This window comes from Pseudonaja textilis, chromosome 16 (genome assembly GCF_049901715.1).
Source record: "Pseudonaja textilis isolate UNSWEBS1 chromosome 16, rPseTex1.2, whole genome shotgun sequence".
NCBI lineage: Eukaryota > Metazoa > Chordata > Lepidosauria > Squamata > Elapidae > Pseudonaja > Pseudonaja textilis.
The window spans coordinates 1,287,417-1,313,854 of NC_142005.1; the positions used below are offsets into that span (position 1 = coordinate 1,287,417).

General features: G+C 45.6%; 2 protein-coding genes across 5 annotated transcripts in view; both read right to left on the minus strand.

The window, feature by feature from the left end:
• Positions 1-1,732, minus strand: part of MAP4K2 (mitogen-activated protein kinase kinase kinase kinase 2) — a 55,065-nt gene extending 53,333 nt beyond the window's left edge. For 3 of the 4 annotated variants that reach the window (XM_087913768.1, XM_087913767.1, XM_087913766.1), the window contains exon 1: positions 1,506-1,719. In XM_087913768.1, the coding sequence (XP_087769894.1) occupies positions 1,506-1,601 (96 nt within the window). In that variant the 5' untranslated portion in view covers positions 1,602-1,719. Of the gene's footprint in view, positions 1-1,505 lie in introns of all 4 variants that reach the window. The other variant, XM_087913769.1, reaches the window with a different exon arrangement.
• Positions 1,733-6,986: 5,254 nt separating this feature from the next.
• Positions 6,987-25,437, minus strand: MEN1 (menin 1). The gene is given in 11 exon segments (XM_026717721.2): positions 6,987-7,575; positions 7,578-7,671; positions 9,437-9,607; positions 11,915-12,053; positions 14,615-14,751; positions 16,470-16,557; positions 18,319-18,359; positions 19,774-19,902; positions 21,492-21,700; positions 23,303-23,755; positions 25,344-25,437. Coding segments are annotated over 10 exon segments (1,779 nt in total). The 5' UTR covers positions 23,739-23,755; positions 25,344-25,437; the 3' UTR covers positions 6,987-7,240.
• Positions 25,438-26,438: the final 1,001 nt, after the last annotated feature.

The following is a 26,438-nucleotide window of genomic DNA, read 5'->3' on the forward strand; positions in this document are numbered from 1 at the left end:
AGGTCCCCCAAAGCCAATTTCCTCTCTTAAGCTCTTTCTTCTTAAAATAGCCCCGTGTTCCTTCCTCCGCCCTGCTCACCCACCCTTGCCAAAGCCCCTGCAAAGACAACCCTTTTAATCTGCAAGGCTCTTCTTTCAACAGTTCCTTTCTTTCTTTCTCTCTCCTTCTTCTCGTCCTTCCACCCTCCCTCCCACTAATATTCTTCTCTTGCTTCTTTTCTCTCCCTCAAAAACCTTCCTCCTCTTCTTTCTTTCTTTCTTTTTCTTTTTCTCTCTCACTTGTTTCTCTTCCTTCCTCCCTCCCACATAATCTTTTCTCGTTCTTCTTTCTTTCTCCCTTTTTTCTCATCCTCCTTCCCTCCCTCCCACTCTTCCTCCTCTTCTTTCTTTTTCTTTCTTTCTTTCTTTCTTTCTCTTTTTTCTCTTCCTCCTTCCCTCCTCCCACCCTTCCTCCTAATCATATTCTTTTTCTTTCTCTGTCTCTCTTTTTTCTTTCTTCATTCCTCCCTCCCTCCCAATCTTCCTCTTCTTTTCTGTATCTCCCTCTCACTTTTTTCTTCTTTCTTCCCCCCTTCCTCCTTCTCCCTTCTTCTTTTTCTCTTTATCTCCTTGGTGTTTTCTCTTTCTCCTTCCCAACCTTCTTTCTTTCTTTCTTTCTTTCTTTCTTTCTTTCTTTCTTTCTTTCTTTCTTTCTTTCTTTCTTTCTTTCCTTCCTTTCCTCTTCTCTTCTTCCTTCCTTCCTTCCTCTCTTCTTCCCTCTTTCCTAGCCCTCAGCACCGCAAGATCCGCGCGTGCCAAACTCCCTGGCAACCCGGACAAATAAGCGCATTGTGGTCACTTCGCTCCCTCCAGGAAAGCGGAGCGAGCAGGGAGAGGATCCCGCCCGCCCTGCCTACAACTTGTAGCAAAGCCAGCCTGCCCCCCAGAGCCGACCTTGGCCGGAGAACCAGCCAGCCAGCCAGCCAAGCCTGCCCACCCCACAGCCCAGCCCAGCCAACAGTCGCCTCGCCTTCTCCAAAAGGCGCCCTCCGCTTGGGGCAACCCTTTGGTTCCCGTGCAACAAAAAAAAGGGAAAACTTGGGCGCAAGAGACCCGGACACGCCCCGGCGGGAGGCGGGGGAGAAGCCCTGGAACCCCCGGCCACAATTTCCTGCTTCTCCCACCCACCCTCTGCACCCCTTCCCCAGTCCGATCCACACCCCACCCGGGAGAGGGTGGTGGTGGCGGGGGTTGCAGAATGATCCCCACCGCCACCGCGCAGCGATGCAGTCCACGGCTCCTTGCTCCCCGTTGCGCGTCTCCAAAAGCGCGCTTTGGAGAAGTTGCCCAACGGGGAGGGGGAGGGGGAAGAAAGGGGGCTGCCAGTTAGCGGGACCCCCAAATAGAAACTCCCTCCCCTGCTCTCTCTCTCCCCTCCCTTCTGGGGACCCCCTCCTCCCTCCCTCCCACCCCAAGCGCGCCCGGGGACCCTCTCCCAAAAGCCGGCCGTGCGCCCCGTTGCGCACCTTGTAAACGTCGCCGTAGGTGCCGGAGCCGATGCGCTGGATGAGCTCGTAGCGCAGCCGCGGGTCCTGCAGCGAGACGTCCCGCAAGGCGCTCATGGTCCTCCCCTCGCCCAGCCGCCGAGCCAGGGCCGGACGGCGCAGCCGGGGACCAGCAGCGGCCGGGCAGGGGAAAAAGGCGCCTCCTCCGGGGCGGAGAGGAGCCGCAGAGGCGGCAGAGCGAGCAGGAAGGAAGCCAGGAGGAGCCCGAGCCGCCCAAGCCCCGCCTTGCAAACCCGCCCGCCCGGGCTCTTCCTCCTCCCGCCGCAGAAATGGACGGCCGGCAGCGCGAGGGAAGGGCGGGCTCTGCAGCTGGCGGGCAAGAGTCCCTCTAGGCGCGTGCAGAGCGCTCCGCCGCGGAGGAAGCGCGCGCCTGTGCAGGGGAGGCCCCCGCTTACGACCTCAAGGGAGCCCACTTTCTGGGAAGCCAACCCCCACCCCCACAAGCCAGATCGATCGATCGATCGATCTCTCTCATTCTATCTTTCTACCTATTATTCTATTTATCATCTATTCTATTTTTCTATCAGTGGAACAGCTTGTCTCCAGAAGTTGCAAATCCTCCAACACTAGAAGTTTTAAAGAAGAAATTGGATAACGGATTTGTCTGGTGTAGGGTTTTCCTATCTAAGCAAGGGGGTTGGACTAGAAGACCTCCAAGGTCCCTTCCAACAGTTATTCTATTGTATTCTATTCTATTCTATCATCTATCTCTCTGATTTTATTGGTTTTTCAAAATATAAAATACAAAGAAAAATAAAATAAAATAAAAAGTAGTGGAAAACTAAGAAGAGAGGGAGGGAAGGGGGAAAAGAAATATAGTGTAAAGGGACGAAAGGAAAAGGTACCAACTTCCGATTCTTTAGCACAGTAGAACATCACAAACCACAACTGTTGTGCTTTTACGCAACAGCTTGTACCAGCCATTTCTATGCCAATAAGCCTGTCAAATTAACAAAACCAAAACCAAAGTTTCGATTGTTTTTTTTTTTTTTTTTCATTGCAAGCCAAAAATCCGGAAGCAATTTCAGAATAGAAACAAGGTTAGATATCTACTCTTCTTTGGATAAAAGAATCAATTCAGCGGTCTCTGCTTCTCTTTGCTGCGAGGAGTAACATATGCTTCTGTTAACTCCTTAATCTTTATTCATAGTTTTGGGAATTTTACCTGATAACTATAGTAAAGAAAAAATTGTGTTTGATTATTCATATTTTAACAGCAGCTAGAATTTTATTTGCTCAAAACTGGAAGAATAAGAAGATTCCTACAGAAGGGGTGATTATGAAAATATTTGAATGTGCAGAAATGAATAGATTAACATTGGAAATTAAAGATCAAGAAGATACAGAATATTATACGATATGGGATATATTTTATAAATGGTTAGAAATGGAATGGATATAAGATAAGAGGTAATAAGAATACAATGATAAGAGAAAAAAAGGATGGAATTTTTAATATGAATGTAATTTTAATGATACATAACATGAAATGTATATTAAATATGAATATGTGCACAAGATATACGTACCCGGTTAACACTGGATACCTATATCTGTTAACACCATTGAATGGAAAGATGGTCATTTTGTAAAAGAAAAATATAAAAAAAATAAAAAAAAAATCCTTATCATCATTTATATTAAGACTCTAGAGCTACCTTACATTCAGACTTTGCTGGGTTTTCTTTGTAAAAAATCTCAATTCCAGTCCACTCATTTCACCGCTGAGTGACAAAATTGTATTTGAGACTGAAACCATTCGTGTTTTCATGCATATCCTGTTGATGTTCTTAGCATCAATGCTATATTTGGACCGGGGCAGAGCTTGCTAAAGTTGTTGTCGATCTGGATTTATTTTTTTTTAAAGAAAATTCTGACCTACTTCCAAATTTTTAAAATCAAACTAGGATCTGGTTTGCAGAGCAGGTTTAGAACAGCATTAACCGGAAAATAAATATTTTATTTTAGCCAAGAGACATGTGAATTGTATTGCTGGCTGATTTATCACTGCTGCTGTTTTTGTTTTGCAAGCATTTCTTTCTCTCTTTTTTTTTTTTTTTGCTTTTGCTGTGCTACACCTCAGCCTGCAATCCAATTAGGTTGAAATAAATATGATGACTAAGAAACGAGAATCCTAGTTAGGGACAGGCCCCCATCATAGCAGCCACGGCTCTCCCTGTTTATTTCATTGCCATTAAATTGGCATAAACTTGGTGCGGTGGCTTAGAAGTGGAGCTCTTCCCTCCAAAACAGGAGGCTGTGAGTTTGATCCTAGGTAAGAGACAGATATTTCTCTCTCTGGGCACACTGAGAATATGAACAAAAACTCCGCATCGGCGACAGGAAAGGCATCCGGCCATTAAAACACTCTGCTTGCTCCATTCAGTTATATAGCAACAGGTAATTCTTGATTTACAAACTGCAGCTGTACAAAAAATTTCTATCGCTCAGCATGACAGTTGCTAAGTGACTTTTGCCTTGTTTTATGGCCTTTTGTGCCACAGTTGTACAGTGAATCACTGCAATTCTAAAGTTAGTAGCAATAGCACTTAGACTTACATACCACTTCACAATGGTTCTAAGCAATTTACAGTCAGTGTAGGTAGGTAGGAAGGAAAGGAAGGAAAATAGCAATAGCACTTAAGACTTATACACCACTTCACAATGGTTCTAAGCAGTTTATAGTCCGTGTAGGTAGGTAGGTCGGTAGGTGGGTAGGGAAGGAAGGAAGGAAGGAAGAAGGAAGAAAGGAAGGAAGGAAGGAAGGAAGGAAGGAAGGAAAGAAAGAAAGAAAGAAAGAAAGAAAGAAAGAAAGAAAGAAAGAAAGAAAGAAAGAAAGAAAGAAAGAAAGAAAAAGAAAACAGCAATAGCACTTAGAGTTATATACCACTTCAGTGTTTTACAGCTCCCTCTAAACGGTTTACAGAGTCAGCCTCTTGCCCCCAACAATCTGGGTCCTCATTTTACCCACCTCGAAAGGACGGAAGGCTGAGTCAACCTTGAGCCTGGTGAGACTCGAAGTGCCAAATTGCAGGCAGCCGGCAGGCAGCCGAAGTAGCCTGCAGTACTGCACTCTAACCACTGCACAACCGTGGCTCACTTAACATGGTTAAGTGAATCTGGCTTCTCCATTGAGTTTGCTGGTCAGAAGACCGCAAAACGGGATCACATAATCCAGGGACACTGCAACCGTCATAAATATGAGCCAGTTGCCCAGCGCCCGAATTTTGAGAATGTAACCAAGGCGATGTTGCAACCTTCCTAAGCGTAAACCCCTTTTTACAGTGACATTAAAACAGTCACAAAACGGACGGTTGTAAGTTGAGAACTAATTGTACCTAAAACTAATCCAAAGACCCCGGTGCTTAACGGAATACGAAGACACTGAAGCTTAATTTAGAGCAGCACACACAAATATCCACAACGTATAAAGGTAAAACAAGGAGAAAAATGTTATAATTTCATAGGTAATTGACACCTAGGATGGCTGTAACCTCCATGACAAATTTAGGTCCCTTTGTTTAGTTATTTTGCTCTTACTTTGGATTCTTCAGGTAGGTTTTCACCGTCTCGTCTACACCGAATTCTTTCTTTAAAATCTTTAGAGAAATGAAGTCATTCTTGCCAATGTTGCTTTGACCTGGTTTCTATTTTTGTTCTACCCAGACTATGATGCCGATTTGTGCAACGGGGAATAAAAATAATGTTGATTTCGCCTATGTGCCATCACCTAGAACTGTCTGCTGTCATCAGCCCCAAAAATTTGAGCAGGGAAGATGCCGCGAGGCTAGATGTCAAGAAAAGAACGCTTTTTTCCACGGCCAAACGTGGTTAGTTTGCATCTTAAGAGGAATTGTATTGTGGAGTCAACAGATGAATATTTTAAACAGCGCTGGACTCGGCTGTTTTTGAGAGATTTCATAAAGGTTTGTGCAGCATCAGCAATCTTTTGATTGTTGAGATGCTTTAATGGCCTCGTATTGACAAAACCAGGGGAATAAGGTTGGGTAACTCACGTACGGTACGTCTTATTTTAATTAAGGTTTGCTTTTTTAAGTGGGAGAAAGGAAACTTTGATTTTTTTAAAAAAAGATTGTTTTAAAGTTTAGATCCCGCTTTCTAAATGGATGCAATTTGGTGGCACGATAATTGGAGCGCTCCGGACAGCCACATCTTGTGTTAACAAAAGGCTACAGCAAAGCTAAGAGATTTAATTTCCTTAGACAAGCCATAAAAGAAATTTTTGTACTCAAGAGATGGGAGGTGAAGGGCTGCCTAGGGCAAGAACAGAAATCCTGGGATTTTTGAACTGTTTCGTTCCTGACACAGACTTGCAAGTGGCAAATGCGTACCTCCCAAGCAGTCCTCGAGTTATGACCATGTGAGCCCAAAATTTCCATCGCTAAGAAAGACCGTTGTTTAAGGGACGCTTGCCCCATTTTACGATATTTCTCACCACCGCTGCTAAGTGAATCACTGCAGCTGTTAAGTTAGTAGCCCGGTTGTTAAGTGAATCTGGCTTTTCCCCATGGATTTTGCTTTGTTTTTTTGAGGTCATAAAAAGGGGATCACATGATCCTGGGACACTGCAACTGTCCTATGAGCCAGTCACTAAGCATCTGAATTTTGATCACATGATATGGACAGGCTGCAACAGTTGTGGGAAAAAACAGTCATAAGTCACTTTTTCAGGGCCATTGTAATTTTGGACACTAAACGAATGATTGTAAATCAAAGACAGTCCGTACTTTTGACAGAGGCAGTCTTCTCCCTCTTTCTGAGGTCAAAAACTTTGCTTTTCCTGTTGACTTTTTATCAGAAAAGCCATCACAGATTCAAAAGTTCAAGGACGAGACATTTTCCTTTCTACAACAAAAGAGAACCTTAAAATTTATTAATGCTGTCTCCGCAAACGTCTACGAAAAATTCTTAAAACTCCTACACAAGTGCAGAACCAAACCTCTGGCTCAGATCTTTTGGAAATATTTCTTTTATGATCGATAAAAGTTGACCTTGGTGGGATGACCACACCCGGATTATTACTTTTTTAATCGTTAGCTGTCACTTGGGACAATACGTTCGCTGAGTCTTCGCACGCCGCTAATTCTGTCTTGTTTTTGCTTTTATTCCTTTTCTTCAGCTGATCTTACACTGGTTTGTTACGACATTAATGTCACATATTTTTGTTTTAAAATTTTTTAAAAATGCTATGTTTTGATATTCAGTCCTGTTAGGGTCTTCAGCCGTTCAGTTAAAAAAAGATTTATATCCCCTGGTCGTTACAAACGCAAAATTCCATTTGCAAAATCCCATCCCATTTGCAAACATGAGACTAAGAGAGAAAGAGGTAAAAAAATTGTTCAACAAGTCCTTTCACCCAGTCCGATGTCATTTCAAGTCCCCGTTGTTGTTTTTTTTTGTTTTTTTGTCTACACAAAAAACCTACACAACCTCTGGGGTGTTGTGTTTCATCTCTGGACCCCTCCAAGTTCAGCTCTTCCAGGCAGGAACCAAACAAAACCCACCTTTAAAAGCTCAATTTCCAAGCAAGGTATGAGACCCAACCGGCCAAGACCTGAAGAAGATCACCAGGTCTTCTCAAAACATTGGCCAGGGGGGAAACTGGAGGAAGAGAGAAGTGGGCAAACTTTCGCCAAAGAAATCGGAAAGTTTTCTCGTCCGGTTTTGCTCCAGAATCAGAGGGACTTCCGGGGTCGCTTGAGGAAGGACAAGGCGTAAGTCCGGGGAGCAGAAACCTTCTGCTTTTTCAGTTGGACCTGCGATTGGGCCGTGAGCTGGAGTTTGATGGCGCTGGAGTTGATCTTGGCCGCTACCAGGAGTTCCTTCATGCCTTTCATTTTCTCACTCTGGAAGGTGAGGACGAGGCCTTCGGGACGGGGGCTGGAGCTGCTGCTGAGACCCTCCTCCTTCTCCGTAAGTGGCCTGTCGGATCGCTGGGTGGTGCTCGGACGCCGGCGTTCTGTGGCTTTCTTGGCCAGGGGCGGCTCTTCCGGCTTGGATTCTCGGCGAGACCACGACGCCGGCCTTCTCGGGGGTCCTCACTGCCTTGGTCGTCGTCATCGTTCGCATCCAGGTCCCGGCTCACCAGGGTTATCTTTTGCCGCACCTGGAAAAGCAAAGATGTCAACTCATAAAATACTTCTCTGGTCTTTTAGAGTTGCCAACAGAAAGGGAGGGGGGAGCAGTGCGACAGCTTGGAAATCGAAAGTGCATTCCATAAATGTTTTCAAAGATAGTAACTAGGTGACTGAAGTTTCTGCCAGGCAAAATTCTAACTGGAGAGCCTGATCGATGACTCTGGGCTATGAAGGTGTCCCATTGGAGGATATGAATTACGATACACCCAGGGGGTGGGGGGGAAACCAGGGTCAAGGGTGACAATGAATGATGTGCCTCAGAGCCGGCTGCACCCAGGCAGTGCCGGACATGTTAACTCCCTATAAGTCCTTTTGAAGTTTTTGAAGTTTGGCTTGAGACTCATGATTTAATTGGGGGTAACTGCCGGAATCCTGACAAAGGAAGGTTCTTGCAAACTGTCTGGGGAACTATGTTTCTCAACCTTGGCACTTTTAAGAGGGCTGGACTTCAACTCCCAGAATTCCCCAGCTAGCATCCTTTAATATGGGTGGACTTCAATTCCCAGAATTCAACAGCCAGCATGTTTTAAGAGGCATGGACTCAGACTCCCAGAATTCCCCAGCCAGCATGCTTTAATATGGGTGGACTTCAATTCCCAGAATTCCCCAGCCAGCATGTTTTAAGAGTCATGGGGTCAGACTCCCAGAATTCCAGTCGACATGCTGCTTGTGGAAACCTGGGAACTGAAGTCCATCCCTCTTAAAGCTGCCAAGGTTGAGAAGGTCTGATTTAGCCAATGCAAAATATCTCCCATGCCATGCATTCTTAAAATTCCTAGATTAATTTATTCACTTGTAAGTGCATCCTGTTTTTCAAATGCAAGTCAGCCTTGTAATTTTAGCTCGTGCATTAGCCTCTGTGTTGTATTTTAAATTGTGCAACTGGCTTGAGCTAGTATTACACTGTCTCCCCGAGCTTCAAAATTCCCAGGGATATGGACCGCAGTTGTGGGAATAAATCCATCTGCCATTGAGACAGAAAGAGGGAACGAAAGGAGAGAAAATACTACAAGTAGCCTTAAACTTACAAGCATTTTTGTAGTGACGGTTTCAAAGTTACAGTGGCACTGCAGGCTGGGGAATTCTGGGAATTGTACTGCAGACATCTTACAACTTGCTGGCTAGGGAATTGTAGTTCAGACATCGTAAAGCATACTAGCTGGGGAAGTCTGGGAGTTGAAATCCACTTATTTTAAAATGGATTTCACTTTAAAGCATGCTGGCTGGGGAATTGTGGGAGTTATAGTTCAGACACCTTACAACATGCTGGCCGGGGAATTCTGGGAGTTGTAATCTAGGCGTTTTAAAGCATGCTGACTGGGGAATTCTGGGAGTTGTACTGCAGACCTCTTACAACCAACTGGCTAGGGAATTGTAGTTCAAACATCGTAAATCAGGCTGGCCGGGGAATTCTGGGAATTGTAGTTTGAACATCTTAAAGCATGCTGACTGGGGAATTCTGGGAGATAATATTTCACCCATCTTAAGCCTTACCAAGGTTGGAAACACCACTTTACAGTCTTCTTCTGCTCTCTGCAGCCCATGGCAATTCTCCCACCCTGGGGAAATATACCAGCTCCTCCCTCTGAGAAGACTTCAAAGCTCTCTCGCGTTTCCTAAAATGACTTTGCACTACACCACATTTCCTTTGGCCCCCAAGCCCTATAAACCCCCCGCTCGGCTAACCCCAGATCTCCAGCCCTCTCTCTCTCTGTGTCAAGGCTGACGTCTCACCGTCCCATCGAAGCGGCTCAAGGACTGGACCAGGAAGGTGGCCCAGCCCACGTGGAGGACGGGCGTGGGGCTGCCCTCTTCCCATTTGCAGATGCCGTCGTAGAAGCGCAGAAGGTGGGCGAAGCATTCGGGGTCCTGCAAGGCCGAGCCTCCCGTTTGAGACGGCGAAGCCTAAAGAGGAAGTCAAATTCTTCAGTGACGGGAGCACAGGTAACCCTTGACTGACAACCGGTCGTTTAGGGCAGAGTTCGCCAACCTTTTGGACCGCGGGGACCATCAAACTCATAATTTTAGATCCCAGGGACCACTAACTGGTTCTGTGGGCGTGGCTTAATTTGTGGGTGTGGCTTGGTGGTCATGTGACTGACTGGGCATGGCTTGCATGTAAATATTATAAATATTTATATAAATATTGAATTTTTTATAAAAAAGAGCAACTTTTACCCAAAATCAGGCAAAGCAGGCAGGCAGATTGAGTTGCTCGCAGAATCACAGATTCATTCAGAGATCTATCTATCTGCCATCGGCTAGCTCAGTCTGTCACATAAAATTTGCTAGCGAGCAAACTCACAAAATTAACTCACAACACACCATGCATGTAAATATTGATTTTTTTATTTAAAAAAGAGCAACTTTTATCCCAAATCAGGCAAAGCAGGCAAATTGAGTAGCTCACAGAATCATTCAGTGATGTATCTATCTGCCATCGGCTAGCTCAGTCTCTCAAATTTGCTTGCCGTGAGTCTGCATTGAATTTGCTTGCAAGCAAACCTTCAGTCCTAAGGGAGGTTCAGCTGTGCTGAGCCGAAGATCTAAAGCATAGCTAGAAAGCAAGAAATCCAACCATTTCCTGCTTCCTAGTTAATCTAAATCTCCCAGCACAGCAGAACAGCTGATGGTCGGAAAAATAGAAATTTTGCAGGCAAGTTTGCCAGGTAATGACTGAGGGGGCGGGGAGGGTTCCCGCGGGCCATGTGGGCGGAACAGCCTTGTGTTTCTGCGCAGCCTGGATTAATTGCCTTGTGGGGGGTGCTCTGGGTGTGAGACTTCTCTGCGGCCCACCAAAATTTTCTCACAGCCCACCAGAAAAAAGGGACTTATGATCGTTCTCATTCATGACGGTTTCAGCATCCCCACGGTCACAAGGTCAAAATTCAGACGCTTAGTTAGTTTACTTTATTGTCATTGCACCTTGTACAACGAAATCAAAAATCATCTTCAGTGTATTTTATGACGATAAAAGTAAAACACAAACACACATCTTTCACACCTGATATTGCATTCATATTGCATTAGAATTCAATAGAGTTACTGCTCTGGGATAGAAGCTGTTTTTCAGCCTATCTGTCCTTGTTTTTATTATTATTCTGTACTGGCTGCCAGTTGGTAATAGTTCAAAAAAATTGTTCCCAGGATGAGATGGATCTTTGAGGATGTTTTGAACTTTCTTAAGGCAGCGGGAGCTATTAAGCTCTTCCAAAGAGGGGAGAGAGCAACCCATGATCCGCTGGGCAATGATGTTAGCCCTCTGGAGTGCTGTCCTACCTGCCACGGTGCAATTGGCAAACCAGACACAGGTGCAGTAAACACACACGGAATCATACACACCCTACACTGAAAGAAAGAACAGCCAGCCGCAGCATCCATGCGCGCAGCCATCTTGAAAAACATAGTGACCGAGTCATATTCAGGGGTGGGGTGTTACCGGTTCGCCCTGGTTCGGGCGAACCCATACCGAACTTGTAGCCTAATTTTATGGCTGGTTCGGTGAACTGGCAAATCCCACCCCTGGCTGGCCCCACCCATCTTTCCCTGCCCCTCCCAGAAGTCCCATTTTGGATCCCAGGTAAGAACAGGGCCCGCGGGGAAGCTTGACAAGGGCGAAAAACGGGCCTCACGGAAGCTCTGGAAGGCTGGAATTGGGCCTGTTTCCAGCCTCCAGGGGGCCCCTGTAACCCAGAGAGGCCATTTGCACCCTCCCGGAGACTCGAGGAAAGCGTCCAGAGCCCGGGGAGAGCGAAAATGCCCCCCCCTCCCGAAATGGTGCAGGACACCAACTAGGCTATGCCCACCCAGCAACCGGGTAGAGAACCAGTTACTAAAATTTTTGAAGCCCACCCCTGCTCGTGTTTATGACGGTTGCTATGTCCCAGGGTCATGCGATCATCTTTTGTACCCTTCAGACACGCAGAGTCATCAATGGGGACACCTGGTTCACTTTATAACTGCATTACTAACTTAATGACTGCAGTGGATTCACCCAAAGGTCGTAAAACGGGGCAAAATTCACTTCACAACTGTGTCTGGCTTAGCAGTGAAAATGTCGGGCTCTATTGTGGTCATAAGTCAAGGACTACTGTAATTGGACTTATTGTTGATTATTCAGTATTATTCAGTATTATTCAGTAGATTATTCAGTTGATTATTCAGTTGATTATTCAGTATTACTCAGTATTATTCAGTTCTTCCATCACTGACCTCTCCTCTTTCCCCAGCTCCCTTCTCTTCAGCAGAATCCGCGAGGCTGGCCACTTCTTTGAGCAAATTGGGAACCACGTCGTTGGCCACGTCGAAGAATTCCTTATAAATCTCTTCATCTTCTCGGCAGTAGTTGTAACTGCAGGGAGAAAGAGAAAAAACAGGCAAACATAAAAGCCCAGTCCAACGCAATACCACTGAAAAGGAAATACAAAAAGTTCAAGAAGAAACCATCATGGCTGCACAAAGATCTCTCTGGCAAACTGAAGGACAAAAAGGACAAGCACCAAAAATGGAAAGAGGGACACATAAATAAGGCTGATTTTCAGCTAATAGCCAGAAACTGCAAAGATGAAGTCAGGAAAACAAAGGCTCAGAATGAACAAAGGCTTGCTACAAAAGTCAAAGAGAATTTTGAAAAAGTTTCTTTAAACTTATTAATAACAAGAAAAAAGTCAAGGAAACAGTTGGTCCTCTAAGGCAAGGGTCTTCAAACTTGGCATGTTTAAGACTTGTGGACTTTAACTCCCAGAACTCCTGAGCTAACATGACGGGAGGAAGAATTCTGGGAGTTGAAGTCCACAAGTCTTAAAGCTGTCGAGTTTGAAGACCCCTGCTCTAAAGATGGCAAGGAAGTAATAGAGGCAATAGAGAGAAAGCAGAGCTGCTTAACTCATTCTTTGCATCAGTCTTCACGCAAAAAGAAATTATAAGCCAATGTACCAAAAAAAGCTACTGTAAAAGACAAACCAGAAATAAAATTAAGAGTAAAACATGTTAAAAGCCCTGTTAAGCCAGGAGTCTCCAAACTTGGCAAGTTTTAAGACTTGTGGACTTCAACTCCCAGAATTCCTCCTCCTCCAGTCATGTTAGCTCAGGAATTCTGGGAGTTGAAGGCCACAAGTCTTAAAGTTGCCCAGTTTGAAGACCCTTGTGGTAGATGATTAACAGATAGCTATAGATATTGATTAGAGACAGATGATAGATAGGATAGATAGCTATAGATAGGATAGATGATAGACAGATATAAGATACAGATAGACAGAGCTATAAATGTTATAAATTAGAGGATATAGAGATAGATGATTAACAGATATATTGATTAGACAGATGATGAGAGAGAGAGATGATAGATAGGTGATAGATCAGGGGTCTTCAACCTTGACAGCTTTAAGACTTGTGGACTTGAACTCCCAGAATTCTTCCTCCTCCAGTCATGTTAGCTCAGGAATTCTGGGAGTTGAAGTCCACAAGTCTTAAAACTTGACAAGTTTGGAGACCCTTGTGTTAAGCCATCATGAAAAAACAAAGGACTACCCCAAAGTATAGGAGAGGGTGGTTGATCTTGTAAGATTTTCACCCAAGCTCACATGATTTGGGCATTCTACAGCACGCCATTTCCAGGCTAGAAGTTGTGAAGTTTCAACTAACAAGAGACAGGAAATCCTTGTTTTCACCAAGAGCAATTCAGAGGTGCAAATTACAGGGAGTCCTCGACTTACAACCATTCATTTGATGACCAAATTCAAAATGACACGAAAAAAAAGTGACTTAGGATCATTTTTTTCGCCCTTATGACCATTGCGGCATCCTTATGGTCACACGATCAAAAATCAGGTGCTTGGCAACTGACATGAACTTATGACTGGGATCATGTGACCATCATTTGTAACCTTCCCAGCTGGCTTCTGATTCATTTAACGACTTCACGGTTCGCTTCACAGCTGCATCAATTCGCTTAACAACCGGGGCAAGAATGGTCGTAAAATGGGAATAAAACTCACTTAACAACTGCCTTGCTTAGAAATTTGGAGCTTAATTGTGGTCGCAAGTTGAGGAGTGCCTATATATACTTCGGAAGAAATTAGGATATATTGTTGGCTAAAGAAAATCAGATGGAAAATATATTTGTGCAAAAATGAGAAGTTAGAGAAAAGGAGACGTACAGAAAATAAAATATATGTGAGATATGCTATGAGAAACAAATTACCCAGAGAAGTCCATGTGAGATTTACTAAGAAAGCAATTAAAACAGAAATATTACAGAAAGAAAATAAAATATATGTAACCATATCGGAAAGGGGATTTAATAGTTAAGATGAAATTTTGAATGATTAATGAAATATGAATAGATTAAACTGTAAACATGTTGACTATAAGTCTATGATCAAGGAAGATAGAGATGGATTGACTGATATAAAATAATTTATGAGACTATAAAGAAGAAAATTTGGTAACCAATAATGATATGATGTTAGAAAGCTGTATTAGTGATTATGGATATGACTGATTTAAAAGGTAAAACATCTGGAACCACACTGTTCTCGCAAAGTTGTATTTAAATAATTAAAAATAAAAAACTTTTTTTTAAAAAAAAATGACTCCCATCTGTCAGAAATGTTGTAGGGTCTCCTGCTTGGGTAGGGGGTTGGACTAGATGACCTACAAGGTCCCTTCCAACTCTGATTATCTGTTTAATCAGAGGGGAAACAAATTTGCTTAAACTTATTAAAACAGCCACCCAGCAAAGCTGGTCTGCAATTCCAATTTTTTTATGGATCCCAACAGAATTCTTCCTGACCAGGCCAGCCCAGTTTGCAATTTTTGTTGGAAAAGGAAAGCAGCTTTTTTTTTAATTTTTAAAACTAATGTCTTAATTCACTTCTCTCTGTAGGAAAGAGGCCATTAAAAGGGACTTACTCTTGGATCACCGTAGCTGAGTCAGCCCACGCCTCCAGAGCTTCCTTGACGTTTTTGTTACGGCAGTGGTAGCTGGCCAGGTAGATGTACGGGTAAATGTGCTCGTTGTTGTAATATTGCTTGGCTGAGTTGATCCCCTAGCAGGAGACAAAGAGGTGGAGGGGTTACAAAGGGGTAACAATTCAGATTATCTGCATGGGGTCCTTGGGTCTCCATGGAGGAATTCCCGATCTCAGAATTTCCCGAAGCACCAGAAGGCAGAACAAGAAGCAACGGATGGAAACTAATCAAGGAGAGAAGCAACCTGGAACCAAGAAGAAATTTCCTAAGAATGAGGACGATCACTCTAAACATATAGTTCCCTCCACACTGCCCAACTATTTACTAAGTCCTCATTACTATTACTATTGATCCTCCCATCCTTCCTTTCACCCCTCCCCTCCCACTTACGACTGTACGTCTGTAACCTTGTTGCTTGTATCCTAACGATTTTTATTGACTGTTTCCTAGTATGATTTGATTGCTTATTTTTGCCCTACAACTATTAAGTGTTGCACCTGATGATTCTTGATGAATGTGTTTTATTTTTTCTTTATGTACACTGAGAACATTTGCACCAAAGACAAATTCCTTGTGTGTCCAATCACACTTGGCCAATAAAAGAATTTTCCTCTCTTCTCTTCTCTTCTCTTCTCTTTTCTTCTCTTCTCTTCTCTTCTCTCTCTTCTCTTCTCTTCCATTCCATTCCATTCTATTCCACTCTATATTCTATTCTATTCTGTTCTATTCTGTTCTGTTCTGTTCTGTTCCGTTCCATTCTATTCCACTCTATATTCTATTCTGTTCTGTTCTATTCTGTTCTGTTCTGTTCCGTTCCATTCCATTCTATTCCACTCTATATTCTATTCTGTTCTGTTCTGTTCTATTCTATTTTATTCCACTTTCTATTCTATTCTATTCTATTCTATTCTATTCTATTCTATTCCATTCCATTCCATTCTATTCCATTTCTATTCTACTCTATATTCTATTCTATTCTATTCCACTCTATATTCTCTTCTCTTCTCTTCTCTTCCATTCCATTCTATTCCACTCTATATTCTATTCTATTCCATTTCTATTCCACTCTATATTCTATTCTATTCCACTCTATATTCTCTTCTCTTCTCTTCTCTTTTCTCTTCCCTTCCCTTCCCTTCCATTCTATTCTATTCCACTCTATATTCTATTCTATTCTATTCTATTCTATTCTATTCTATTCTATTCTATTCTATTCTATTCTATTCTAATTTTTATTCTATTCTATTCTTATTCCATTCCATTCCATTTTTATTCACTGAACACATCTCTCCCTTAGCAACATCAACACTGGCCTCGTTTGTCGTTGTAAGTCGAGGACTAACTGGTATCCCGCTCAGCGGCAGACATTTTGGGGTCAATTGTGGTCGCAGGTTGAGGACTATTTGTAATGCGATCGGAAGCTTCTATCACTGTTTCTCAGCCTCAACATCTCTGGGGGGAAATGTAATTGGGGGTGGGGGGCTTGGAGTGGGTGGGAAATGAAAAAAAAAAAGAACCTCCCTTACCCCCTAGGGCAGGGGTCTTCAAAAGCGGCAACTTTAAGACAGAATTCTGGGAGTTGAAGTCCACAAGTCTTAAAGCTGCCCAATTTGAAGACCCCTGCCCTAGAGAAGAAGCATGGCATAAATCACAAAATAACTTCCATCAAAGGGAAGACAAATTCATTTTATTATTTGAACCCGCCGGACACAAGTAAAGGTTGGTTTTTACTATCACCCTGAGGTTAGGCCTTTTGGCGCCCACCCACCCATATCCTTAAGGAGCAGGAAAATACCTGGTGGTATATGAAGAGGGGGTCAGGACGGCCCGGAGTAGGTTCCAGTTCTTCCAAATCGGCCAAGTTCCCCAAAGCCATTGGATACCTACAACGAGAAGGAGAATCTCGTCAGGACGTCCAAACCTCGAAGCAATTCCAGCCATCCCTGGCCAGCCTCATCCCTGGCCAGCCTCATTCCTGGCCTTCTGGGTTTTTTAAAAAAAAGACGGCACCAGAGTTGGTATTCAGCCGGTTTGAACCGGTTCTGGCGTACCAGTTGCGAAAATTTCAGCCAGTTCAGAGAACCGGCAAATACCTTTACTCCACTGATTCTTTAGGTCAGCTGATTCGTGTGTTCTGACCCAGGCTTGGTCAAACGTAATGAAGCACAAACTTATTTTAAAAGCAAAACTTATTTTATTGCAACGCTGGGAATTGCTTTCATTCCCAGCCAGAACTAATCTTAAAACAGTTCCCCAAGATAAGCACACGCCTTTCAGTGCTGAGGAATGCTGCCAAAAACCAAAGTATCCAATTAATGATAACAAAAACCAACTGAAGTACCAGAAAAAAACCAACCAGAGTACACAGAGCTTCAAGGATGACTCTGAACCGATCAAACTACTTTGCTTCCTGCAAAGGTTTCTCTACCTTTGCACCTCCTTTATACCTTAAGGGAGGGGCAATCACCTCCCAGCCTTACTCCCGAGTTTCCCCTTTTGTTTCAGCTGCTCTCACCTTCTGACAGCTCTGTGCATACGCACACTGAGCACAGGCTCCCCTTGTTCCTCTGCCTTGCTGCTGCCAGACTCTGAAGGCAACACCCCACTCCCAGGTGGTCCTGGCCCCAACTCTGCATCGGACGCAGGACCCTTGTCTGAGACCTCCCCAGACTTCCTGACTGGTCCCCGTTCTTCCCCACTGTCCGACTCCACAACATCGTGCAGCAGATTGCCGTGCCTCAGTGGAGCTTAAAAAACAACTCAGGCGATCTTCGGAGTGCTGCGCACGAGCGAACCGGTAGTGCGCAATCTGGAATCCCACCACTGGATGGCGACCTTATGGCAAGCGGGCCTCAAATCGATCAGCAGGAAGACAAGAGAGAAGGAAGCCATTACTCCGCTCCAACCAGCGAGAGGAAGGTACCCCAACAACATGGTCCATCGGAATCAAGCTAGAGATGGTCTTCGGGGCTCTCTGAGCTTGGATTTTTCTTTTTCTTTGCAGACGTTTCGTGACCCAGCTAGGTAACCTCATCAGTGCTGGAAAGGAGTGCTTGCTTCCCTTCTAGCACTGACAATGTAGCCTAGTTGAATTATGAAATGTCTGCAAGAAAAAATTCAAGCTCAAAGAGCACCCAGGACCTCATTGTTCTCCTCTTCCTTCTCCTCCTCCTCCTCCACTCCCCAAACACCACTCCCTTCTAGCACTGATGATGTTACCTAGTTGGGTCATGAAATGTCTGCAAGAAACCAACCAAGCTCAGAGAGCACCAAGGACCCCACAGTTCTCCTCTTCCTACTCCTAGTCTTCCTCTCCTCCTCCTTCTTCTCTCAAGCTCAAAGAGAACTAAGAACCTCACAGTCCTCCTTTCTCCTCCTTTCCATAAACTCTACTTCCTACTAGAACTGATGTTGTTACCTAGTTGGGTCAATGAAACATCTGCAAGAAAACAACCCAGCTCAGAGAGCGTCAAGGACCCCACAGTCCAACTCCGAGCTAGAAATATTCCCGTGGGACTCATGCTAGTTTACAGGAATAACAACATTGGAAGGGGCTTTAAAGGTCTTTTAATCCAACCTCCTGCTTGGGGGCTTGCCCAGCCCAAATTAAGGCAAGGCCCCTAAAGGAAGTGGGAACTGCTTACCTGTCCAAATGGTGCATGTCGTAGAGGACCCATAATAGCTTCTACAAGAGAAAGAAGAGATGAGGTGTAAGGAACCTCCACCGGTCTTGCAAGATAGTCCAGATAGGAAGCACACTCAGATCAATTAATTCTACTTTGAAGAAGTGGAAGTATTTCTTTAAAAAAAGAAAACTTCTACTTTTACATTAACAGACTCTCGCCAATACGACTGCACACTCCCCGGTTACTTTTACAAGCAGTCCTAAACCTACAACCGTTCAAAGTCACAATGGCACTGGAAAAAAAAGTGACTTAACCACCAGTCTTTGCGTTGGTAACTCTCGTAGCATTCCCACGGTCAAAGGTGACCAAAATTCAGGCATTGACAATGGTTGCCGTGTCCCAGGTCACATGACCTCTGATTGGGACTTCCCTGGAAGGCTCCCGACAAGCAGAATCAATAGGGGAAAAGCTGGATTCGCTTAACGACCGTGTGATTCACTTAACAACTGCCGCGATTTGCTTAACGATCGTGGCCAAAGAGGTTTTTAAAACTGGGTGCAACTCAAGTTAGCAACTCCCAGGTTTAGCAATGGAAATTCTGGCCCCCTAATTGCGGTCGTAAGTGGAGGACTACCAACAAGTTAGGAAGGATTTCCTTCTGAAATGTTTTCCAGGCCCATTCTTCCCACGATGCTCAGCTGCCTCTTATCTGACTGTTGTCTGGTCTGCAGCCTCTTCTTCCTGTCTCCCAAAGCTATGCTGGCTGGGGCATTCTGGGAGTTGAAGCCCACCCCTCTTAAAGCATGCTGGCTGGGGGATTCTGGGAGTTGAAGCCCACCACTCTGAAAGCAAGCTGGCTGGGGCATTCTGGGAGTTGAAGCCCACCCCTCTTAAAGCATGCTGGCTGGGGCATTCTGGGAGTTGAAGCCCACCCCTCTTAAAGCAAACTAGCTGGGGTATTCTGGGAGTTGAAGCCCACCCCTCTTAAAGCATGCTGGCTGGGGGATTCTGGGAGTTGAAGCCCACCACTCTGAAAGCAAGCTGGCTGGGGCATTCTGGGAGTTGAAGCCCACCCCTCTTAAAGCCTGCTGGCTGGGGGATTCTGGGAGTTGAAGCCCACCCCTCTTAAAGCCTGCTGGCTGGGGGATTCTGGGAGTTGAAGCCCACCCCTCTGAAAGCAAGCTGGCTGGGGCATTCTGGGAGTTGAAGCCCACCTATCATAAGGTTGCTACAGTTGAGAAGCACTGCCATATATCATGAAACGCCCCTGAAGATGGCTTAGAAGAGAAGATATGAAGGCCATGTCATAAGGACCACTCACACACACACACACACACACACTCACACTCTCTCTCTCTCTCTCTCTCTATATATATATATATATATATACACACACACACACACACATATATTATCCTAGAGGATCTTCTCTTGCCCCAGCCAAGCCCCAGGCGAGACCTGTGCTTCGCTCACCTGCTGGAGCTGCAGCAACTCCAGGCTGTCGGAGTGCAGGTCAATGGAGGGGTTGATGGCACAGACCATGAAAGCAACCTCCATTTGCCGAGTGCAACACAGGTAGGACCCCTTAAGGTACAGCCAGCTCTGCAAAGAGAGGAGGTTTGAAGCAGGAATCAGGGCTTGGTTTACCTGCAGAATAATGACTGATGCATTCAAGGCAGACTCCTATCCTTTTCTGGTGGTGAAGGTATCACACTAGAACAAGGGTCTTCAAACTCGGCAAGTATAAGACGTGTGGACTTCAACTCCCAGAATCCCTGAGCTAACATGGCTGGAGGAGGAGGAATTCTGGGAGTTGAAGTCCACAAGTCTTAAAGCCGTCGAGTTTGAAGACCCCTGCACTAGAATCCAGGAGACGGTGACTTCCAGTCCTGCCTCAGGCCTGAAAGCTGGCTGGGTGACTTTGGGCCAATCACCAGGAGATGGTGAGTTCTAGTCCCGCCTTAGCCATGAAAGCCAGTTGGATGACTAAGGACCAATCCCCTTTTTTGCCCAAAAAGTTTTAAATTTTTTAATTTTTACACATCTCTTTACGTGGGCAACGTGGTTCCAGATTATAACACTTGTACATAATCATACTTTCATTCCCACCAATCTTATATAATATCATCTCATCTCATTATCCATTTCACTCATCTTTAAATAGGTTTAAAGATCACTAAGAGATGGTGAGTTCTAGTCCTGCCTTAGGCATGAAAGCCAGGTGACTATGGACAATTCACTAGGAGGTGGTGAGTTCTAGTCCTGCCTAAGGCGTGAAAGCCAGCTGGGTGACTATGGACCAATCACCAGGAGACGGTGAGTTCTAGTCCTGCCTTAGGACTAGCTAGGTGACTGAGCCAATCACTCCCTCTCAGCCCAACATACCTCACAGGGTTGTTGTAGTGGAGAAATTAGGAGGAGGCATGGCTATTAGGGATGCTTGCTGCCTTGAGTGGTTTATAAAATAATAAAGGTGGGATTTAAAAAAAACCCAAATAAACGAAGGCAGCCAAGTCAGCCTCTAAAATGCCTTCAATTCACCTCAGCAATTCTCAAGAATCTAATAAGGAAAGAAGGAAATTCTGGCATGGATTTTTCAGCGAGAATGTCCTGACCCAGCTCCCCAACACAACAAACCCTCTGTAATTCAAGGAAGGATTCATTTATTAGGAGCGCCGGCAGCCCCAGCAAAAGTTTCTCTCTCACCGCAGGCTAGCAAGTCTGCCCAGCAGGGAGATGAATAGCCACACCTGTTCATCTCCGCCCCCTGCCTTTGATCCCTAGGGCCTGGGTGGGGCTTCGCTAGCAGGGTTGGCTCTTCCGTCCCAAGGACCGGCCCATAGATTTCCACTGCTCTCCTCTCCTCTGCCTTCTGTGCTTCCAAGTGTCAGGCACTGGACTCGGCTGTTCCTCCTCTTCCTCCTCAGCCACCTCCAGACCTGGGGGGGGCTGTTGATTCTCCATCTGAGGGCTGACGGACGGGCCAGGCTCCGCTTCCGTCTCTCTCTCTCTCTCTCTGCCAGCTACATTCCCTCTTCCCACTCTGAACTCTCAGGTGATGCTGACCCTGACTCCAACGCCTCCTCCTCCTCATCCTCTGATTCGGCTGCTGGAGGGGCCGGCGGCCGACAAGCCACCACAGAGAAATACAAACAAATATTAAAATAAGAAGAGAAGTTCTTTTTCATTACCCGTTCAGCCACGCCCGAGTTGACCGTCTGCCCACGCCGGTCCTCATTGCCTTTCCCGTGCCACGTGACCTCAGCCGTCTGCTCCCCGTCCTTGCCAAATACAACCCACGCGTGGTCTTCTGAGAGTGCCAGGTGCACATCGTAGAGCCCCAGGGCCTGGCAGGCTCCGACCACCGCAAAGGCCACTCCAGAACTGTCTAACTTGGTACCTGAGCCAGAGAAACATTAAACCAACATTAGACCGACATTTGACCAAACCTATTCTTCAATTTATACTCTTGTAGGTGGCTTACAAAAGACTAAAAATGGCAAAATATGAAGGATAGGAACACCGGTGGTCCTTGACTTACAACGAGCAACTGTTCGAAGTTACAAAAACAGTCCAGGAAGCCCTCAACTCGTTTAACCTTACAACGGCACTGAAAAAAAGTGAACTCTGACCAGTTTTCGCACTTACAACCTTTGCAAAATCCTCATGGTTCCATGATTGAAATTTGGACGTTTGGCAACTGTTTCATATTTATGACGGTTGCAGTGCCCCACGGTCACGTGACAAGCAAAGTAAATGGGGAAGCCAGGTTTACTTAACAACTATGTTATTAACTTAATAACTTTAGTGATTCACTTAACAACTCTGTCAAGAAAGGTCAGAAAACAGGCCAAAACCCATCTCACTTAGTAACATAAATTTCAGGCTCCATTGCAGTTGAGCACTATGTATCCACTTGTGTCCAACTCTAGGGGGCAGTGCCGACTTCCATTTCCTAGCTGAGGAAGCCAGCATTGTCCAAAGAGCTTCCGTGGTCATGTGACCAGCATGAGAATACACCAAGGCGCACACAGCACTATTACAATTCCCACCGAAGTGGTACCTATTTATCTACTCGCATGTGCCTGCTTTCGAACTGCTAGGTGAGCAGGACCTGGAGCAAGGAATGGGAGCTCAGCCCATTGCAAAGCACTTGGGTCTTGAACCCTGGATTGTCAGCTTTCCAGCTGACAAGCTCAGCATCTTTAACAAATGGACCCCCAAAATTCACAACCCAGATTCAAAGCTCCAATTCTTTGGCCCTCCGGTCACGTGACCCCTCTCGTTTGGGACATTCAGCAACCGGCCTACCTCTCCGGTGTTTGCATTGTTCCAGAGTCCCATGACTGCAATTTACAACTTTTTTTTATCAGAAAAACCAGCATGTCAGGACTCCGGCAGTTACCCCCAATTAAATCCTGAGTCTCGAGCCAAACTTCCAAAACTTCAAAAGGATTTATTGGAAGTTAACATGCCTGCACTGCCTGGGTGTAGCTGACTCTGAGATACATCATTCACTGTCACCCTTGACCTTGGTTTTCCCCCACCTCCTGGGTGTATCCTAATTCTCCAATGGGACACATCCATAACCCAGAGTCATCAATCATGTTCTCCAGTTAGAATTTTGCAAGGCAGAAACTTCAGTCACCTAGAAACTATCTTTGAAAACATTTATGGAATGCACTTTTGGTTTTGCAAGCTGCTGCACTGCTCCCCCCTCCCTTTCTGCTGGCAACTCTAAAAAGACCCATAGAAATATTTTACGAGTTGACACAGCATTTACTTCCAAATTCAGCACACAAAAAACCCCACCCATTTGGGATACTGAGTTCGCTTAATGATTCACTTAACAACCGCCGCAAATAAATGTAGAAAAATTGGGACATTCACATCTGCTTAATCACCGTAATAACTTATGACCCTAATTCTGTGCTCAATTATGGTCGTAAGTCAAGGATGGTCTGTCTGTTCCCCCTGGGCAGCATCTCCTAAGATCTCCCACCTGTGATGAAGCTGAAGAGAGACTGGATGTGGGCTCGGTCCTTGAAGTAAGAACGGCTCAGGCTGTTCCAGATAACGTCCGAGACTTTCTTGACCAGTTCCCGGGAGGAGTAACCGTCCGGCCGGGGGTACAGCGAGAGATCCACGGCGCCACGGATCTGGGCGGTGAAGCGGGCATGCAGGGCACCCACGATGCTCAAGTCAGCCACGGGGAAGTAGGTGAGGTTTTCGGGACCCTGAGCCAGCTCGAAGCTGATGCCGGGAACGTTGGTGGGAAGAACTCGGTTGACGGCTAAGAAGTGCTCCACGAAGCCCAGAACCAAGGAGAGGAGCACCAGATCCGGCTGCTCCCGGTGGAGTTCCAGCTCGAAGAGGCGCACCACATCAGAGACGGAGCGCAAGGGGAACAAGGCCTTCTGGGCGCTTTTCAGCCCCATGGCCACCGCAGGCAGGGCTGCAAGGCAAGCAGAGAGGAGGGGCTCTGAAGGCCCGGCTGCAAGACAAGGCCCATCATCCACAGCAGGGAAGCACGGGCTCTCTTTGAAAGTTCAATGCTACTCTAAGGAAGCGTTTTCAACCTTTGCAACACTAAGAAGACATCGACTCCCAGAATTCCCCAGCCAGATGCTTTCAGATGGGTGGACTTTAATTCCCAGAATCCCCCAGCCAGATGCTTTTTAAAATGGGTGGACTTCATCTCCCAGAATTCCCCAGCCAGCAGACTTTAATAGCGGTGGACTTCAACTTCTTTAAAGCATGCTGGCGAGGGAATTCTGGGAGTTGAAGTTTATGAATCTTAAAGGATGCTGGCTCGGGAATTCTGGAAATGACAGAACAATTAATCAGTGGAACAACTTGCCTCTAGAACTTGTGAATGCTCTAATGCTGGAAGTTTGGAAGAAGAGATTGGACAATCATTTGTATGAAATGGTCGAGGGTCGTGATGGCAAACCTGTGGCATGCACAGAGGTGGTCTTTGTGGGTGCTAGAGCACCCCAAAGTAGCCCCCCAAAGGGCCTAAGAACAGCCCCCAAAACAGCCTGAAAACAGTAAAAAACAGGCCAAAAAAAAAGCCATGCAGCTGGTCTTTGGGTTTCTGGCACTCCGGCCATGCATGCCCCTTCCGGTTTGGGCACTTGGAGCAGAAAAGGTTCACAATCACTGGTCTAAGGTTTCCTGTCTGAGCAGGCCCCTTCCAACCCTATTATTCTACTGTATTCAATTCTATTTTCTGTTCTTCCCCTAAAGCAGGGTTTTCCGCCTTTGCAATTTTAAGAAGGATGGATTGCAATTGCCAGAATTTCCCCGTGCTACCATGCATTACCAAAAATGGACTTTCATTCCCAGAATCCCCCAGCCAGTATGCTTTAAGATGTGTGAACTTCCAATATAGACTAGACCAGTCTATAGTGAAGTCCACAGCCCCTTAATGCTTGCTATTCAGGGAATTCTGGGAGTCCCAAAACCCACACCCCTTAAAACATGACGGCCGGGGAATTCAAGTCCATTTATAGCCAGGGATCCCCAAACTTAGTGCCTTTAAGACTTGTGGACTTCAACTCCCAGCATTCTCCAGCCCGTAAAGCTGGCCGGAGAACTCTGGGAGTTGAAGTCCGCAAGTCTTAAAGTGGCCAAGTTTGGAGACCTCTGATTGATAGTAATGCATGCTCGCCGGGGGAATTCTGGGACTTGCAACGCACCCACCTTCAAATTGCAAAGTGGGAAAACGCTGCTTTATTTAGGACAAGCCAGGCTAGCTGGTCCGCGGAGCTGGCTCCATGCAAAGCTAAATCCCCACGCCGGGGGGGGTGGGGGGGGAGGCACCACCAGGCTGCGGACTCTCCCACCACTCCCGTTAGAGACAAAAGGACCCCCCTCACCGGCTTTGCAAACGGCTGGAGGTTGGGGGGCTGCTGGAAGGCGACCCTCCTTGCAGCCCCGTCTCCAGTCCCTCCCCCGCACCTTGTTGCAAATGGGGAACGGGGGGGGGGGCTCCGCGCCCCCTTGCAACGCCCCCCACCCTCCCCTCGCGCGCCACTCACCTTCCCTGCTGGGCAATTCAAACGCGCGGCTGCAAAGCCATCGCGCCTGCGCCGCCTCCCGCCCCTGCCACGCAAAGGAGCATGGGCGCTGAAGTCCCACTTTTTTGCAAGGCACGCTGGGAAGAATTGCATACAGACTTTGAAAGGGGGGTGGGTGGAGATGGGCTTCCAAAAGGGAAAGGGTGGGCGGAGTCAGGGAGAGCAATTCCCCTCCCACAAAAACTTCAAGGCAGGCGTGTACAAGCTGGGCTAATTTTTAAAGGCCAGTGGACTTCAACTCCCACAATTCCCCAGCCAGCTGTGCATGTGTTGTGCTGGCTGGCTGGAGAATTCTGGGCGTTGAAGTCCACTAGTTTTAAAAGCCCTTTAAAACACTCCCGCTTGTAAGGATTTTGCAGCCTCTAGTAGCCTGGAATTGCAACATATAATTTTATTCTACTTCCTTTTTTTCCCTTTTTTTGATCTGGGCTTTGCACCAAGTCTGCCTGCAAAAATCCAAAACTAATCGTATGCTAATCCTAATCTTACTGCAGTGGCAGCAATTTTTGCCAGTATTTGGAAGTAAAAATGCAAAAAAAAAATTCGAATGCATGTGTTTTAATTCCCAGGGATTTTGCTTTTTTAAAAAAAGAGAGCCCACAAGTGTTATCTCCAGACATTAGAGCTACTCTACTTTTTATATCTCTAGGTTCACATCAGAGGCCACAGTCAGGAACTCCCATTGAATCTTGGGAACTAATCCTTTTTTGGGGGGGGCGGGGGGAGTCAACGTTATGCACTCTGGGACTTGTAGTCTACAGGAATAGAAACCTGAAGCTCAGTTTCCAAAGGGTGCCTGGAAGAATTATTTTCTGCACTGTGCCTTTTTCACTTCTACATTTAGTGCCATGCTTTTTAAAATAACTACATTTTCCTCCCCCAGAAGCATACATTTCCCTCTTCCTAAATTTAATTAAATCCTAAATTTAATTAAATCCTAAATTTAATTCAAATTCTTAAGAGGAGGATGCAACTGAGAAGAGGGAGAATTTTACTCTTTTGACCTCAGGATTCTAGAGCAAAATAACCAGATTTACCCGCCTTCTAACAATCACA